Genomic DNA, 21,133 nt, shown 5'->3' on the forward strand with positions numbered 1-21,133 from the left:
TTAAAAAAAATCATCATCGTAGGATTGAAGATTTTTTAAAAATACGATCTAAAATAAAGCAATGAAAAATTTTTGACTTTTTCTCAAATATTTCTCAAATTTGGGTCGCGGCTTAAAAAGGTTAAGAACCACTGCCCTAAATTGTTGTAATGCAGTTCATATCACTTTTAATCAGTTTCATCAAATTTTTAACTGCGTGATTTTATCCATTTATGAAAATTAAAAAGAAATCTTCTGTTTATTATTTGTACTGTTTATGATAGGAATAAGAAAGATATTAATGTTAATAATTATGTATTAAGTCATATTAAGAACTAGGCAATAAGTATTGCCTCAAAATACAATGTATCTTTCAAAAATGCCATTTGACTCCATTAGGGAAATTTATCTGCATGTTAGACAAAAACACGGGCAAGTTTTCTAAAATAACTTAACTTTAAAGTCTATCACAATTTGAAGTTTAAAAATATTTATTTGAAGGAATCATTAATATAAGGTTGTTATTAAGAAATTTAATTCAATTAAATACAAAAATACTCCATCAAACCAGCTGATCACCAAAAGTGGCTAGTCTTTATTTTATAATTGCTTTAATTTTGCATAATTGAACAATATTCGTAGCTACTGATCCAAAAATGAGATCCAAATAGTTTTTTCCACCTTTCTAATGTCACTGAATAAGGATAAAGAGACATCTTGAGATTTTATTCAGATTGATTAAATAGGCCATTAAAGGCCTATTAGCTGAAAAAAGACTTCTTAAAAACATTATTACTATTTGCCAAAAAATTTGAGAATCATGAACATAAGAAATTTAATTGAATTAAACACAACTAATATTTCATCTAACTAGCTAGTCGCAATTGTTGACTAGTCATTAATACATAATTGTTTAAATCTTGCATTATTGCAAGCATTAATATATATATATATATATATATATATATATATATATATATATATATATATATATATATATATATATATATATATATATATATATATATATATATATATAACGAACATAGGAAAGGACACAGCAGAACACTAGAGCAAAGAGTAGCCCACAAGTAATAATCAACCGCAGCACACAAAGCGGCCAGACAGAATTCAGCAGGAGAGGGGTTCCTCGGAGCTTCGCTCTACTGTTTCTCCAAACGCCTGAAATTTTCCATTGACTCCTCGATTTAGCTGTATCCAACTGCCGACTTACTACCACACGACTGGCTACTCCACATACGACACGACGTTGCTTCTACAATAGACAACAGGATTAGGTACACAGCAGTTCAGAACTCGCTCGAACTCTACACAACGCTGGACTATTCCGCCGTTGCTTCGTTATCCACTCGACGACTCGTTACTTGTCTACGACTCCGACTACGATTCAATTCACTGCAGTCTGAGACTGCAGTCTTTTTATAGTTCCCGAGAGGCGGGCAGAGGACCTTCTGGGCCAATCAGGCCTATCTCAGTTTCTATTGGATGGATCGTTAAAATTCTTGAAGTTTCCAGCATTATCTCTTTTGTCGCCCAAATCGTCAAATTATATATATATATATATATATATATATATATATATATAATGGTATAATGGTGAGGATATAATGGTAATGGTTCTGTTAAAATGGTATATCTCTTGAGCATAATTTCAGGGGATTTTCGGGTCACGAGGAATCATTATTAGACTTATGTCTGTATGTCCTCACAGAAAAAAATCCCTTTATTTGAATCCCTGCCTGAGGGTGACCCTTGAAAAAGTCTTCAGGCCGGATTCTTTTTTAATAATTTTTTTGGTTTAATTTTTATTTGATTTTTGTTTTTCTTATTAACTTGATTCTAATACTTTAGTATATATATATATATATATATATATATATCCGTGACAAAAGGGTTCGACTAAATTGAAAAATATATTCTCTATATGAAATTTTTTCTATGCTTTTACTACTATTTTGTGTTAATGTACATTTTTCAAATTGGACCGAATTTTGACCGATTTCCTTTGTTTTTGAGATATTTATATGCTTCAATATTTTGACACTAGGAACTCTGTAATCTCTCTAAATAAATTCCATTTAGTCTCTCTGTTATAGGCACGCGTTATGTTCCATACTATATAAGACGCCATTTTGAATTTAAACTTACAAACATCACAAAAAGAAATACCGAATGGAAGAAAATTTGGAAAAATTGTCTAGTATAATTACTGGTCAAAGGAACTAACCGAATGACATTCAAAATGATGCTTTCTCTGTGTAAAGAATAACGAATTTTGCTCTTTCTGATCACTCACCTTACATGAGAAACATATATATAATTAGTAATAAAATTCAAAATAAGGGATTTTTTCAGTGAGGAATTCAGACTAATTTGTCCAACATTATTGACTCCCCGTGACCCTAAAATACCCTGAAATTAGGCCTAAGAGATAGACCATTTTTACAGGAAACAAACAAAACAATAAATTAAAAGAATACGACCACTAATAAGCAAAAATATAATAACATAAAATAACCATATAATAACTTTCATAACCAATTATGAAAACAAAAAGGAATGAACATACCAGCTGCAGGCAATTTTTTTTTTTTTACATAAGCTGTTCCATTTTTGTTTCCCGCGCTTTAAACTGTTTTTGCTAACGCCATTCAAGGTAAAAATAATTGAAGGGCCTCAGGGTCTTATTTTGAAAGATCTTATCCCTGCCTGAGAGTGACCCTTGAGAAAGTCTTCAGGCCGGATTCTTATTTTATTTGGTTTAATTTTGATACTTTTTTCCTATTAACTTGGGTTTTATTACTAATTGTCTAGATTCATCTTTTTTTTAATAGTAGCTGCATTTGAGCTCTCTAAATTCAACGGTGCTTTTTTCTGTTCTTTTTTTTTTAATTTAAGTTCGTTTCCGAAATAATTTTAATTTTAGATTATTTCAACAACAGGCTTTAATTACATAATGCTTATATATATATATATATATATATATAATTTTTAAAAAATATACATTATGGAGATTACGAAACCCCGAAGTTTTCATTATACACAAAATAAGTGATTTTTAAGTGGTATAAACATCAGCATATTGCTTCTATAATGTCAAAGGAAAAAAAATAGTAAAACTTGAACAATTCACAATTGCACAATGAATAGGCATTCAGAAGCGACTCCAATTAATAAAGCGAAAGCAGCTCTAGAAATTGAAGTTTCGACCTTTTCTATTCAAAGAAGCCAATAAAATTCCAGTCCATATCCCATTCTATCCCCAACAGAAATGGTCTCGCTTTGTATTCTAATTAAATCTACACGTGACTCCAATTCGAAATGCTTGCTCCAGATTGATATTCTTAATGGAATCGAAAAGCGTTCGCAAATTGTGCAAATCTAATGTAAATGGTTATCGCCCAGAAACTACTATGCTTGACTTCTCATCTGTACGTAAAAAAGCAACATGTCTTTCTCTCGTCACCAGCGAAATAATGTATTATACACAAATAGATTGAATTAGCTTTTCGGTTGCTGTTTATTCAAACAAATGTCGGTTTGATGTTTTTTGAAAAGAAAATGCAATTCTTTCGATTGTTAATTACTTATATTCATTGGCCGTTGCATCACAGAGGAATTGAATTATTAAGTGAGCTGATATAGAGGAGACATTCTAAGGATAAGATATAATTCAATCAATAATCGCTAGAGTTACAAAAGTCGATTTTTGATTGAATTAAATATTGCTTTATTCATATTGGATTTTCAAATGATTATATGTGCAAATTCAATTTCAAACGGAAGAGATTGTTTGAAAATAATTATTTAGCATTTTTACTTACTGTGGTATATTTCATTTTTATAAGAAGGGATGATCGCAATAAAATTTTCATTTCTTTATGTACTTTATGTTCCCGAGGGTAATATAGTATTTTAGGGTTCTTAATTTTCAATTAATATTTTACTTTAGTTAAAAATTGATTTCATATGGAAAGAAAGTATCTAAAAATTAATTTTTTAGATACTATATATATTTTTAGATTCCATATTATTTTTAATTATAATTGTATTTAATTTAATTTTAATATAATAAACTTTTAATTGTAATTAATTGAATTGTAAAATATATTTATGATTGAAAAGTGTACAATAATAAAAAAGTTTTTTAACAACGTTTTATTACTGGAGTAAAAATTAAGAAATAAGATTGTTCGATGAAAATTAAACAATATTATAACGATATTAATCTATACTTTAACAGAAAAAAATCTATGCTAGGATATTTATTGAAGGATGAAATATATTATAAATATGATTAAAATTTAAATTTACTTATCATTTTCTAACGAAATCTTAAGCTTTTGTCTTTTTATAATGATATCCATATTTTTCATAAAAAAAGCAATCAAAGTGAAAAATTCAGAGTATTATAAAAAGATAAGAAAAAATGACGTTTAGAATAAGAATATTACTATTGCGAACTAAAATATATTCCTTTAGATTAGTAAATATGCAAATTATGTTCAGAATAGAATATTTATTCTTGGAAATCTGGTATATTAATAAAAGGAATTTCGTAACGAAATTTTGTATGACTGTTTAGAATAAGGCCGTTAGTTTACAATTCGGACGATTTGTTATAGTTGCTTTCGTACGGCAGAGCAGCACCAGTGTGACAGTTTTCTGTTTTGAAATTTACATAAAAGCTTTCTAAATAATAAAGAAAATATGTTTTTTCTGATAATAATGAATCTGAAGCGTGTTTAGGTAGAATTGTATAATTAAGAATTCCTGTTTTATATTGTTTTATTCGAACTAATTTCTTTTATATTTATGAATTTCTTTTTTCTGAAGATGGAATTTTGTAAACAATTATTTATTCTCTTCTTGATGTAACATAAGTTTTTAATTTCTTACAGCTATGTTCCTGATGAAAATAAGGTATTCTTTATATTTCTTATTATTTAAAAGATTAATTTAATCATAGAGCTGAGGTACTGATAGAGGGAGTGCAACCCTACTTTGGTGTAGGACAAGATAGGGTGTAGGACTTGGTGTAGGACTTGTGGACAGAATTTGTGTTCACTTTAACCGAGTTCTCCGTTCCCCATTATATTTCAATGGCAGATTTTTCATCGCTTTTAACTGTCGGATTTTAAAACTTATTTAAGCCATGGTTGACTATTGCTGTGCAATTGGATGCAAAGAAAAAGCTTCTAAGGATAGTTCTGTATCATTTCACAGGTATGTACAATAAACATATTCTGTTTATATCCATTTTAAGTCAATTTAAAATTTCGTAACATCCATCACTCAGTGATTTTGGTGTTAAAACTGAATAATATTTCATAGATTGGTTTAGTTATTGTATTAAATTTATTTAATTTGTTATTAAGCTTCATTTAAACTGATGTAACTGCATTATATTTCGTTACTTGCTTTATTTTAATCTCGAATGTGTTGCAGGTGCTTGGCTGAGAGTTTGGTGTGATTTTTTCTCACCAATACAAGTGTTTACTTAAACACTATTGACCGATTAATAATTGTGTATTTATTTTAGTGCAAATAAAGTTCCTTATTATTTCCAATATGTTGTTTCTTAAACGTTTTCTAAAACGTTTTATTGAAAATGTTATATAGTAAAATTTCATAAATGTGCTAGCAGTAATTGCATGTTTTTATAAACTTTAATTAAGATCTAAAAAGAAACTAGTGGATATTCTAATGATAAACTATTAAAGAAAGAAATGCTATCTTTACAGATAAAAATTTTGTCTGAATGTTAACATTTATTAATAACTTGCGATATGCACATACCCTAAAATCACCGCTTTCGTAAAAATTTCGAATTTTCTTATTATTTTGTATTAAATCAACACATTTAAGATTCCAAAAATGATTTAATTTTGTTTCTGAGGTAGTTAGAAGCAAAGTTACCGCCAACACTATAAACCAGAAGCGAAATATTTAAAACTGATATGAACAAGGAGAAGGCACGAGGTTTAAAATTGAGTTCGGAATGAGATTTTGTATAATGATAGTATGCATTTAGAATATTTATTAATGAAAATATTCAGACTCAATAGTCAACCTTAAAACTTTCAAATTAGCTTATATACTAATAATGTGTTACCCGAACGAGCGCTCGAGTAGTGTAGTGGTTAGAGCACTGGCAGAGCTTTCAGGAAACGTGAGTTCAATTCTGAGACAGTGTTTTTTTTCTTTCTAAATTAGTTCAAAATAATTTAACAGTTTTTAATTAATATCTTTTTCATTTTTTATGCAAAAATAAATATTATTCAGAATATTCAAGGAAAAAAAAGACTTCGATCACTTTTGTAATCTGCTTTTATTATAAAAAGTTTTTTTGATCTGTATGAGATAATGATAAAAGTATTTGAACATATAATGTTAAATTATAAGATGTTTTTGGGTAAAGAAAAGAAATAAAATGTTTACTTAAAGAAGAAAAATACTCACTTTTAATTAATGCACAAAAACAAAGTAAAAAAGTAAACATAATTTTAATCAATAAACTCGGTTACTGATGTAAAAAAGAGAACATTATTTTCGAAACCAGTTTGCTTAGTTTTCAAAGAATATATATATATATTATTTAGGAAATGTTAATCGGAAATGAAAACCGACCGGACCCAATGCCGGGAAACAAAACGTTGCGCGGCAGTTTTTGAGTATGCCAAGTTTTGCGATATGGCGCCAAAAAAGACCAGATTTCTCACAAGTCACATGGCTCATGTTGCGTACACTTGTTTAGACTAGAAACAAGCGAGTAGCTTCCTCCATTTATATCAGCTCTATGAATTTAATCTAAATTTTGGTTTCAAATAAGAATAAATATTTAAAGAAAATGGAGAAAAATTGACAAGATTCCATAATATTTACATAATGAGTAATAACGTGTATTAAAGAATGAAAAAAAGTAATAAAATGGAAAAACTGTAACATGTTTGTATTAAAGCACTAAAAAGTAATACAATACTTTTTAAATTAAAAATATAGATATCAAAACAAAAACAAAGTATTCGGAAGAGCGGAGGAAACATTACAAGAAAATTAAGTCATGGACAACATTAAGGTTTTTACATTTCATAAAAATTAAAAAATATTATAAATGAAGTTAGAATTTTAATCTATTTAGCATGCATTGGACGTGTTCACATATAGTTAATTTCCGTATAATAGGAATCGATACAACACGATGAAAAGTTGCAGCTAATATTCAAACAACATAATAAAGAGATACTTTTTCACATACCAAACTAGAAATATTGCAAAATATATTTGCCAAGTGTGTTTTATATTTAAATTAAATTAAACATTATTATTATTTTTTATTATTACGAATCTGTAACATTACCTCACTGAGCAGATAATTTCATAGTATGGACATAAATTTTACAGTTATTGAACGAGTGCCAGGTCAATGACTCGCACTGACTCCACAATTTGGCATGTTTGAGACCAAATATGAGGGTTCTTGAAAATACAAGAATTATGACGATATATATCTATTAAAATCTGATAAACACATATGTTCTTGAAATTTCTATGCTCTACTATAAAACACGAGAAAGATAAAAAGGAATCAGTCTAATGAGCTCTTTTTTTGAAGTGCTGATTGTACGAGCTTTCTAGCTGCATTCGGAGAGTTACTATGCAATTTTGGTGGTTAATAACAATTTACTGTTCACATGTGAGTTGTCAATTTCTTAAAGTTCTATCGTGTGTACGCTTCCTCTATGTGTGTTTTATGTTCTCTATGTGTGTTGTTCTCTTTAGGAATAAAGTATCACTGGACTTCTTGAGACGTAAATCCATCGGACGATTTCCATAACAATATATGCATTCACATGTTCTTTACAAATGTACGATGAATGTGATTGATTAAAAGCGTAAGTATTCATCAGCAATATATGCAATTACAAATTAGAGAGGTATTTGAATTGATATAAATTTGCCGATGTCTCATGAATGCTTTAATATTTTTTCTTATAATGTGATTTCCTATTAAGCATCCCCCCCCCCTAGATTAAACTAGAGTTCATTCTCTTTTTACCAGTATCTGAGATTTTAACGTAAATATACCTCAGGTTAAGGTTATATAACCTTATTTATATGGTGCTAAATTGCTAAGGTTATATAGTCTTAACCGTAGTAATTTAACTTTTTAATTTTTACTATAATTTTTTACTTGTTTTATAGTATACCAATGCAAGTGCGGGTTTTTTTTTTACCTTTTCGTTCCTTAGAATGTTGTTTAGATGTGTAGGAACACTTAGAAGAAACATTGACGAAGGAAAAAAAAAAATGCACTCACCTTAGTTGATCGTTACTTGAGTGGAAAGTCTGCTTGGGGAGAAGGAAGAAGGGGCTGGAGTTGACGGGCAGAGGTATCGGGTTCTTGAGGTACATATCGTCCAGCCAGAAATACGTCGCCTGAAAGCAAAAGAAGTTACCCACTTTCATTAATGAAGTGGTTTAATTACTGAAAAAAAGAGAGAAAAAGTAGAGGAGGATGTAAATTAGTGAGCTACATTTTTCTTTGTAAAGGAAGGTTTATATGCTCATAAGAAATGCTTTTTCACCTATCAAATTAAAAGTATTGTATAATAAATACTGTAATTCTCTATTAGTTTAAAATTCCTGCCTTGAATGCCAAAGCTAAGATATTTTAAATATTTCCACAGGTATTTTCTCATCAGAGTGAATCATTCATAACAATACGAAAATAAAGACTGAGTTAAATATTATGTTTTATTTTAAGCCATTTATTTCTTATGAATGTTAAAGTAAAAGCAAAATTAAAAGAAAAAAAAACAATGGGAAAGAAATAAGAGAGGAGTTTGGATAATTGCCAGAATGATTATCACGGTTGCAGTACAGTTAAAGAGTCAACAGCATCTCTTTTTCCCCCATGTTCGTCGTCTAGAAACTTCTAAATACAGGTTGTTATCAGGCCAAATAATGGAAACATCTTAGATTTATAAAAAAAATCCTTTATTAATATGGTGTAGGACCGCCTTTGACATGTAATACAGCTTGGATTCGCTTTGGAATCGATTCATACAAGTATTTAATAGTGTTTAAAGGAATATTGTACCATTCTTACTGAAGATATTGTGAAAGTTCTGGGAAAGATGCCGATGCAGGATATCCATTCCGTATTGAACTCTCTAAAATAGACCATAACGGTTCAATTATATTGAGGTCAGGTGACTGTGCGGGCCAAGGCAGAAGTTTAACTTTATCCTCGTGTTCATCAAACCATGTTTGAATATGCCTCACTGAATGGATAAATGCATTATCATCCTGGAAAATTCCATCTCTTGCAGGAAACTAAGTTTGCATCAAAGATGGACCTGACCAGCTAAAATTTCTCTATACTTCTCCCCAGTGATCCTTCCTTTCAGGGTTACGATGGGTCCAGCAGAAACCCACGACATGTCTGCCCATCATGACAGATCCACCTCCATGTTTGACAGTTGGAAGGAGACAATCACGATCATACGCTTGTGCAGGTGTCCTCCAAACGTGTACCCGTCCTGTTGTAAGGAAAAGTATGAAACACGATTCGTCAGACCATATTACTTTCTTCACACTTATCAATCGACCAGGTTTTGTGAACGCAACACCTCTGTAGATGATGTTTGCCATTTACATCTGTGAGAAGTGGCTTGGGAATTGCTGCTCTGCCATAAATGTTCTGTTTATGACGGTGCCTTCTAACTGCAATCATTGACACTGGAGATTCCAAATGGGCATTGAGCTCTGCGATCACTTTTGCTGCAGTTGTTCGCTTTACAGACCTTTCAGTCCGTCAACCCGTCGGTCTCTTTCACTGAGCTCCTCTTTCCGCCCACTATTTTGCTTTGCTGAGCTTGTCTTGCCACTCTGTGTGTATGACTTCAGGAACCCTACCTCTAGAAACACCTAAATGTTGGGATGTTTCGATTACACTTGCTCCAGCTTGACGGGTTCCTGCAATTTGGCCTCTTTGAAAATCTGAGAGGTCCGATATTTTACGCTTTTGAAAAAAATACAAGAATTACTGAACTTTAATAAAGCTAACACATACTACTAGAATATATACATTGCTATTTATAAAAAAAACTGGAGGCTATTATTATATTTTAATGCTTACGAAGCGCATTCAAAAATGTCACCTTTATTCACAAGTGTTTCCACTATTTTAACAACCATCTGTGAATGGTTTTGTTTCTATTTTCACCTTCAAAAGTTTTAAACACATAAAACTTATTATATGTAGTATAGAAAAAGTTAAGTAGTCGTAAAAGTATTCGAACTCGAGATTTTGACGAACCTCCACGTTTTAAACTTCCCTGAGTTTGAAAAACACATTTTTGGAAAATTTCCAGCTTTTCGTCTATGACAAATATAACTTAAAAACGTTTTGAGCTATATGGTTAAAATTTGGCATACGGTTTTTGCACAAATTTGCAGGTTTAAAAAAATCAAATTTGGAGTAAAATCTATTCAAAGAAGTCTGTATGTCAGGTTGTTAGAATATAAATTAATTAACTTTGTAATTATTACGATAATTACAAAACGCAAAAAGCAAGATAGATAAGACTCGGTACATATATTTAACATCTATATTGCAGACAAATGTCAAAGTTTGAGACAAAACCAACAAGGAGTTGACAGTCTGTCATCTTGTATTTTCAGAAACATGTTTACGCGATAATTCAAAAACGCAATGATTAAAATATATCAAATCATGTCAAAATGTTTTATGTCAAATCTCTGTTTTAATCTGTTGGGAAAAATTTGTTTAAAACACAAATTAGATTTTTGGATAATGTTAACCCCTCTCTAGAGATTGATCGCCAAATAACTCGCCAAGAATGACACGATAGATTCAGTAAAAATGTTAAATTCACACCACAAGTTAATATTTCTTTACTATTGTACGCCAATGACATGCAAGGCGTTCTCTGGCATGACAAGTTTATTCGCGAATATGCGTGAAAGTTTCAGGGAGACCACTTCCACAGGTTTTTTTATTGTATGTTTGTAATATTGGGGATACAAATGAGGATGTTAAATTAAATTGTCAATACTCGATTTCATCATAATAAAGTCACGAAGCAGTGATTCTGCTATCGTACTACGATAATCCTTTTGAGCGTTAATAAGTTCATAGGACCAACATAATGAGAAATAGAAGTTATTAATATTTAGCTTTTAACTTTTAAAAATCTACTATTTTTGATGAGAAAACTGCCATTTCTGGTAAAAAGTACTAGCATTGCGTAGTTTAATGAGTCCAAAAGACAAAAGTAGCCATATTCCGCTAAATGCAATAACAAAGAATTATTTGACCCTTTCGAAACATTCATGAAAACAGAATTTGATTTGCCAAAATCCTTCTAATATGGATAGTGCGAACTACGCAAAATGGATCAAATTATAAGCATCTCGAATGTATAATTCTCGTAAGAAAGTATGTCCCGTCATCGGTATAAGACCGTTAAATAGTCAATATCACCATAATTGTATTCCCAGGAGAAAGAACGACAGCCCACTTACATATAGTACAGTTTTTTTACACTCTGTTTTCGAGCTGACTCTCTTTTTCAACTGAACGCGTCGATCATTAAGTATAAAATTCCTTATTAGATAAATCGATCATATCTTAAAATAAAAATAATAGTAATAAAAAAAACCTCAGCAAACTTCATTTTCCCCATTTTTATAACTGATGAAAATTAAAATCATTAGATAAGATCTAAAATTTATGGGAAAAATCAATAATTAAAACACAAAACAAAAACTAAAAGTTTCAAATGCATAGTGAAGAAAGACGGAGAAATATTTTTCTGATAAAAAAGATTGGAAAAAATTTTGAGTGCCAAGAAAAAATGTTGAGGTTACACTAATGATAAAATCTTTGAAGATAAAAGCACTTTTAATTTTGAATAACAAAAATGCTATTCTTTTCCTATGATTATTTTTCATGCACAAGAGTTTTATGAATTGGAAAAACGATAAATTTTTCTAATAAGTGAAATAATTCTGCTTGATACTTGTTGCCGATCTAATGATTGGCAAAATTTTCTCAATAGTTTCTCAATCTATCTTAAATAATTAAAATTCTTCTTCGAGTTGTATTCCGCCGATATTCAAGTCGTCAGATGTTAAATCATCTGCTGACATGAATATGGTAGGTAATTTTCTTATAGTCAACTAAGCACATATACCATATAAATATTTTATGAATATAGCCTTATAAATTTAAAATGGATAACTTAAAGGCCGAAAAGAAAATTATTTCAATCGGTTTACAATAGGAATGCATAATTGTACCATAATTTTGACTATTATTTCATTCTTTTGATAAATGCATCTTTTGAAGGAAGAAGCAGTAATAAATTTACACGCATGTTTTACACACAAATTTGAAATATTGCTGTCAGTCTCGCATATCAAATATGAATTACCACAATGGTCACTACTGTGCAAGTACATTGAAGCAATTAAAGAAGATCTTTGTAATTAAAAATTAAATTAAATTTGAAATAATGAATGATATTTAGGCTGCAAATTTTTTCCTTAACCACGCATCATATACTGTGCAAATGGTTACGACGTAAAAATGTTTTTGTCGGATATAATTCAGCATTTTTGCACTAATAGAATTTAAAAGCCACCATGGGGATCTAAAATGGCGGTTTTACGTCGGTTTGCATCAGAGCGATCAACGATCCGCAGAGGCGTAAAAAAGTGTACTGTTGATCCATTCAGAGCGGTAAATGAAGTCGAAAGAACGCTGCTAAAAGGCGTCACGTGGAAACAAGTGTAGAAACGCCCCGACGCATAGACAGAATTCACCCTCCCCCTGTTTTTTGCCCGCTTCATTTGCTCTACCGCTTTTCAAAAGTAAGAGCTCCGTTTCGGTTTTGATTGCTCTGTGACTTTTTTTCACACTTTTGAGCTTTGCCGGATGAATTCCGATTCTAATTAAATAATTGCGTAAAAGTGAGATCTTTTGCTATTCGATTCATCGGGCCGTTCAGTTTGGGAGGAAATGTAAATGCTGGAGGCTAAAAATGTTTCTGCTTCTTTAGGGAAGGACGTAGAAATCGATAAATGCGATTAATTAAAAATATTGTTAAAATTTATCATGAGATGAGCTATCATATATTTTGATGTAAAAAGTTTATTGGGAATTAAATTTTTAATTTAATGAACATAATTTTTCTTAAGTGTATAGTATGAAAAATGTACATAATATTTCTTGGTTAAACTATAAACGATAATTTAAAATTATATAGATACTTTTATTTTATCCAAATGTTTTGCAATAGCATACAATTCTCTTAAATAAAAAACGAAAATTATTTTATTCCCCTTATTTTTTCACCCCAAAACTAAAATTTTGAGTCTGTACTAAATATATTATTCACCTTTGAATAAAACTGATAAAAATAAATCAGAATATTGTCCTTCCTTTCAAAATCGACCATATTCAATTCAAGTAGAAGCATTTTTTTTGTTGGGATAGTATATTCCGCTTTGTATCACTTACCAATATTCTATATGAATATGGTGCATTCTAGTGCGACAATTGTAGTTTCCCAATCAATGCCTTCTCTGTTTTCAGACTTAATGAGTAGGTCATAAAATTTTCATCAGAATAATTTTGTCTTCCTATTTTAGTTGCATTTAAATTTTTAATCTGTATTATTACTGTATTATTTGCTAACTGATCTAATTTGTCCTAGATAAATGACAACAGCTCCTAAAATAATTCTTATATTGTTTATTGTAGCAAAGCTGTATATAAATTAAAAAGTGAGGTAACTAATAACCAAATTAAAGGTTTAAAACGTTATTGATATCAAATTCAACTATAAAATCCTGGAAAGATAAATAAGATAGCAATTTTATTAACTGATGCAAGCATAAGATTGCATAAAAGCTGAAAAATGAGAACAATTTATTCGAAATATAAGCATGATAGCTGGTACCGAAGCATATCACACGATTTTCTTTAATGTAACAAATAAGCGCTAAATAATCACGATACGATTATCTAAAATTTTCTTCCGGACCACCATTTATCCAAAATAAAAGAAGCATTATTTTATCCACTCAGAGGATTGGTTTATTTATAGGCATCGGTTTACCTACAACCATCAAATACTTTACATCTCCCTAAGATTCTTGACTATTCGGAATGTTTCGAATTTCGTTTCAACCTGTCAAAATAGGAAATATCTGATCCGATTGATTAGATTTGGATTAAATGTTCAGAAAAACCTTCGTAAATTATTGAAGACATCCATCTAAAGTTTCAATTATACAAAGTAATCGGAATTTGGCAGATCCATATCAAAGATTGTTTCAAGATCTTTAATATTTCATCATCATGGACATTAAATCCTGAGCATTAAATTATGCATAAGAGATTTAATTGGAAATAGCATGAACATTATTGCCAGAGGAGTAGCTGATCGTCAATGGCGGATAGTTATTAATATATGAGTTCCTCCTATATACCTCGTTCTTGAATTTTGAGGTATAAAATGCTATTAGATTTGGTAAATTTTTTTATTCAAGTCCGTTGCCTAACTTATCAAAATAGAATTGTTTAATATCAAGTAATTCTTATGTCCAATTCACCAACTTGACTCATTCAGCTTATACTAATTTTGATTTCTGATCGTCACAGATTATCAACTTTAGTGAAGTTTCTGTTTTAATTTGAATAATTAATGAAAACATTTTATTTGGTGAGTGTTTGTGGTTTTTAATGTTATTTAAAAGTTTTGGTTATTACCCTGATATCTATCCCCCCCCCGAGTCGCATTTAGAATAATAAAAGTCAGATAATAAGTAAAAATAAATTTTACTTTTACACATTTGCACTTTTGAAGCAAAATGATGCCTATTTATACTGTTAAAAAGGTTTAAAAAATAAATATTTCATTGGTATGTTGAAATTTCTCAAACAGAAATCATATTTAGATATGATATTAAAAGAATCGACTAAGATGTTTGGATATTTCATGAGATTACTTTACAGCTCCTTCAATTTCGTAAAGAAATATGAAAAGTAAAATGATGGAATTGTCGAAAAATTTGACTTCGAGATTTTGATGAAGCTCCACACTTTAGATTTCCTCGAATTTTTCTTTATTGGGGTTGGGGCGGGGGCTTATGTATGCCAGTATGTAAACGCAGTTAAGTGAAAGTTAAATCTTATACTGTGTCTTGGCAATAAAATTGCCTCAGTCTTTCAAAAGAAGTTAATAAATTAATCAGACCAAGTGAAAATGAAACATAAGAAACACAAAACTAAAAAAAAAGATAGAAGGCGAATGGTTTAATTACTATCTAATTTTGTAGCTGAATGTGTGTCGATTTGTTTATCCGTATGCATGCGAGTGGGATTATTAAAAAACTCAACGAGATTGATAGGTGAATTTAAATATGTGATATTTACACTAAAATTATAGATATTAAGCAGATTTTGAATCTAGACGGTGAAGGGAAAATAAAACGAGAACTAAACTTATATTCCAATTTTTTTTCATTGTAAAACGCTTCAACAAAAACGAAATGCTTATATACACGAAGTTGACACTCGTTGATGAATTTACCTGTGTGATTAATAAATTTGTCATAAAATTCCTCAACTAAAGTAAAGATATGCAGAAATCGCACTTTAAACTTATTCATCCTTTCAACATACTCCCCTTCCCTTAAACTGAAGGGCAAATAAAGCACCTCTTTTCATGAATCGTATTCTTCTGCATATCTGACAGTCTATCGATTCATGCACTTTTCCATTTAAACAAAGAACATGCATTGCGGTGTAACTGTGCTCTAATGGCGTCCTTTTGTAAGGGTGGGCTTCATGTGCAGGTGCGTTTGGAAGGATTATTTCACACGGTCCCCACCCTGGCCAATTGATCCAGAGCCTCTGTCGTGACGATTCTCATTATTTTGCAGCACGCACTGCTGAGACACTGACGATTCATGTGGCGGCCAGTTTTACTTGGGACTTTCCGTACAAAAATCAGATTGAGATGTGATTACATTACATATTTATATGATTAGACTAAATATGCGTTAAAGGAAATGAAACACTGAAGATATTGTATTCACTGTGTACCTTCCGGTTAATTTAGAATAATGGTGTACCACAGTACGCTGTTATACTGAAGTATAAAACAGGAAAGGGGGGGGGGGAGTTATTTTTTTAAATACATGTTTAAAATAAATTTTAAAACAACAAAAATGCTTATATGCTTATTTTTATTATTTTATTTAAAATATTGCATTTTTTTATTGCCAAAATATCTTCTTTAATCGTCTTTCAAAGAGATTTTCTCTCGATATTTGGTATAGAACCACCGCACGTCATCGAATAGTTTGTGAAGCGGTTTCAGGACACATTATGCCTATATAAGAAATCCAGTCCATGACGAACCCTCACGAAAACTTTAGTGATGGAAAAAAATGCATGACACATTTTCCCGAAATTTCAAAAAATCAACGCATTGTGAGAATGCAAAACTGAATGAGCCTCATAGAATAGTGTGGCGTATATTAAATGGCATGTTGGACTCATTAACATAGGATATTCAATCAAGAATGTGGCAGGAACTGGAATACCGCATAGATATTTGCCATGTCACCGGAGGGGCACATATTGAACAGTTATAGAAACTTGGATAATTGTAGTTTCATGGTAAATTTTATTTGTCGAAATAAATTAACAACTACAGTGTGCATAGGAATGTTTCATTTTCGTCCCATGCAATATCAATCGCCCTGTATTTGCTTAAAATTTAGATGGGCTGCTTTATACTTATGTTAAAATGCTGTTTGTAGAATTCTCTTCTCTTTTCTCTCTCTCTCTCTATATATATATATATCAGGAAACTCTAGTCTTGTTCTGATAGCTAATTTCCAAACTATTAGTGATTCTAATTGGAAGGGAAAAATTCTCTAAAGATATAAAAAGTATTATTTTATGTTGTTAAAGTAATGAATATAAAACTAGAAAAAAACTACCAAGTCTAAGTTTTTATACAGTCTACCGATACTAATAGTTATATTCACTAAAATTATTGATTCTTGGTCTTTTTTTTCCCTTAAAAAAAGTCCACCTTTCTGCAATTAAAACTGACCGCATTATAAAATTTTGAATTAGACGATTTCAGAATATTTCATTGATTACTTTGAGGCCGCTTCTCCAATTAGCTCACTACGTCGATTGGCTTAAAATAATGAAATTCCAGGTTTCACATCTCTCTCAATTTAGGTTTCAAAAGTGTGTAAAATGTTATTTGTTTAAAATTGCAGTATGTTGAGATTATTTTATTAAATGGAACGGAGAGATTATAAGAAAATTTAGACATTAGAAAATTTAGATAGATTTTTTTTTATTGACTCAAACATAAAATATAATGTTTTACTTATATAGAGATTTTTTTCCAACTTCCAACTGTCTCTCTAACGGCTTATAAATTAACTATTGGTCATGACCGGATTGGATAACCTATATATTTTATACTTTAAAGTTTAATCCTTAATACCGCATAGTAATTTGCAGCTCGTGTTATATTTATGTTTTAATTTAAAATTAATTTAAATTGCATAATTAAATAAATCAAAACTTCTTCATTTAAATTTTATAGAATATTCAAATATTTTTCAATTTGTTTATTACTATTACTAAATATTTATTGATAGCGAATTCAGGAAATAGTGTGAAATGTTTTATAATAGTCATTAGTCCTTGAATTTGGTTAGAAAATTTTTAAAGGCAGTGATTCAGAACTCAAAGCAGCATTTAGATAGGCGAATGAAATTTGATATATGGTCGTGACATTAAAATTGCCAGTTTGCTTACTCAAAACTTATTCAAAATGTAAACTCGATTCTCTTCATTAAATGATGAAATTAAGCGCAAAACGCGATATTATTTATGTTTTCTTACTACCCAAGCTAGATTCTGTATGCTGTTATAATTTTTTTTTTATTATTCATTTTTTTGGCTAATATTTTTTTTATATATTATATTTATTTTCTTTCCACCAAAATGGATATAGCATGTTATTTTGCAAATATGATTTGTAATTTTATCTAATAAAAATAATCATGAACAGACAAAGCATCTTATAATATTGAAATAATACTATCTAATGAGTCACAAATATTATCAATTGAAATTTCTTTTCAGCTTAACTTTAATCAAGCGCCATAGTTTATTTTTTATTATTCCTTAGTTTTACTTCCTATCACAGAAGAAATCACACTTAAGAGAGAAAGATTGCGCAAACCCAAACGATGATGACCTTTTCAAATGCCAGACCTCTCCCTTCCACCTGTACATTTCCTAATTCGGAGAGAACGGCACGCACACGCATAACTTCAATGAATATCCAAACAGGAGCATCTCCCTCTCCCCTCCTTGGACAGAACACACAGGAAAGTTCAAACTACCATTCCACAGTCGGAAGGCCTTATTAAACCAGTGGGGCTCGTGCCCCCGGGCAATTGAGTCATCCTTGTTGTGTTTTCTGCCCTTGGAGCAGCCCCTGCAGACGGAACTAACGAGGTTGTTAAGTGTGAGTCCCGGTCTATTCTCGAACATGTTCCCTCTCCAGAAGAGAGATTTTCTTATCGAGGTGTTCTCCGGAAGAGGGAGAGGGGAAGCAGAATGGGATTATTCGTCTGGTTTGCTTGATTTGGAGAGAGGGGAAGTTGTGCGGTTAATCGTGTATAACAACTTCCGTAACCTTCTTTGTGAGTCATAGGATTCGGTCAGGCCTAAGGTCAGACTAGGGAGATATTTGGAATTATTTTGATGCATATCAGTGGTTTCGCAACTTTTCAGCATTTTATTGTTATGCGTTTTTATCCTTTGGAATTTTTATTGAACGCGTTTGCGTTTTAGTTCTTTTTCACTTAATTTTGGTTTATTAAATTATATGAATATTTTAAAATCTTCGATTAAATGAAAATTTTTGAAATTTGTCTTAATTATACCTTTTATAGGCCATGTATTTAGATATAAGAAAATGTTTTATTTTTATTTTTACGGTTATTAACAGCAAATTTGTATTGCAAATTATAAAACAGAAACCAAATTTTTGAAACTGAAAGTGGGCATTTAAAGAACCATAAAATTGTAAACAATTAATTTCAACAACCATTTTCTTATTCTAAAGCAACATATTGCTTAAAAATATAGATTTGCATCTCCTTATTTATTATTTGTTTTCGGACATTTTTTTTGAAATTTAAGTTAGTTTTTTAGTTTAGTTTAGAAATTTTAATTACTTTTTGAAAAGTAAGATAGTTATTGAAATAATTTAGAATAGAGAAACAATATGCCTCTAAAAGATCCTGTTTTACTTATTGCTACTGATACTTTGAAAATTTAAGACCAAGAAAATTTAGTGAACTATTTCAAAATATGGGAAATGAATATTATAAACAAGCCCTTGTCTTCAGACTAAAAAGATCCGTTATAAAACACAAAAATTCTTTGGAATATTTCGAATTTCCGAGAGATTATTGGCAAAGTGAGAAATATATATTCAATCAATTAGAAATTTCAAAATTTGGTTGTTTTTCTGCAGTAACTTTGGAACAAATAAACTTACAAGAAATATTTCAATACTTATTTAAAAGTCAAAATTTGATCATTACAACGATAAGAATTTCCTTTTTGTGCAATATATCTTCTAATAATTATTCCTTTAACAATTAAATAATTAAAAATACTAATAATCTGAAATTACTCTACATCTATTTTTTAATTTTTGTTTTTATTTTAGAACATATCATTTTGCTTGGTTCTCATTTATTTCAGCGTATTGATTTAACAATGCCTAAAAATTAAAACTAAATATAAATCAATTACTGAAACTGAACCAAAGCTCTTGGGAGCAAATAAAATACATGTGAATCTATAGCGGACGCTTCAAATTGAAAGAAATTAACCAATAATATACCATTCTTCCACAGTAACTTTAGAGTAAAATAATCCAAGAAAAATTTATACCATCATAAAATTAAAAATTTTACCTTTTCAACAATACCTATTTCATTTTTGTGCAGTTAAAAAAAATTTAATCGTTTCTTTAAGAAATCTAACGCAGTTAATTTTGAAATAAGAAAATTTGTAGGTAAGTGCTCTTATTCTGGACAACGTTAAGATTTGAAGTATTCTATCACTATTTTTTCTTTTTAATCTCTCTTATTTTCAATGCATATGCTTAAAAAATGGATTTGTATATTATAATACTTTATACAAAAGGATTTTCTGCGTTTAAAGCATTGTGCGTGAAATGATATTAAACCCAAGCACCGGGTATATTATCTAGAATAATATAACAGTTAACGAAAGGAATCATTAATTGGATTGCTTGATTATTTTTTTATTTTTATTTTCCTAAATATTTTAAATATATAGATTTGCGAATAAAATTGCCCAAATTGGACTAATATTTAATGTCATTTGCTCTGCTGAACTTTTATTTTACGATACCTTTCAAAACATTAAGACGTTGTAGCACAGGTGACTGATGTAGAGGTCAAGAGATTTTAACGAAATAAAAATCTTCAGATTCAACACAATAGTTTTTGCTAAAGAAATCTCGAGGGGTTGTACAGTGAAATAATGTTTTTAAATTTTCTTGTAAAATTAAGGACAAGACCATTGATGCTAGAATTAGAAATCGTAAAATATCCCATGAAATAAAAATTGGCCAAATTAGATCAGAGTGATTGGAGTTTGGGCACCAATTTTTTTGGGTTTTCCTTATTATTTTAATTTTAAATATTTAGATTTTTAATATAGCCATCTTTGACAAGTAGTTAGTTCGCCTAGATAAATCGTTGGCAAAAATTTCAATTAAATATTTTTGGTGTCAATGTCAAAATGGCTTCATCAGCAAAATAATTTTAAATTTCAAATTTTGATAGCCATGTAACTTATACTATTTTAAAAGCTGTATACCTTCAATTTATTGCGGTATGCATTTCCCCAATATTCTATTTATAGATCCTATTATATCGCAAAAAAGGGTAAGTATTTAAAAATGGACGCATTTTAAATATTTTTCATTTCAACTTGATCTTGAAC

The 21,133-nt window shown here is 30.0% G+C and overlaps 1 protein-coding gene across 1 annotated transcript in view; it reads right to left on the bottom strand.

The window, feature by feature from the left end:
* The window catches only part of LOC129975166 (choline O-acetyltransferase-like), a 174,619-nt gene that overhangs the window by 70,829 nt on the left and 82,657 nt on the right, over positions 1–21,133 (bottom strand). The window contains exon 3 of the mRNA XM_056088133.1: positions 8,321–8,439. Within this exon, the coding sequence (XP_055944108.1) occupies positions 8,321–8,439 (119 nt within the window). The remainder of the gene's footprint in view (positions 1–8,320; positions 8,440–21,133) is intronic.

The sequence above is a fragment of the Argiope bruennichi genome, chromosome 7 (assembly GCF_947563725.1).
Source record: "Argiope bruennichi chromosome 7, qqArgBrue1.1, whole genome shotgun sequence".
Classification (NCBI taxonomy): Eukaryota; Metazoa; Arthropoda; class Arachnida; order Araneae; family Araneidae; genus Argiope; species Argiope bruennichi.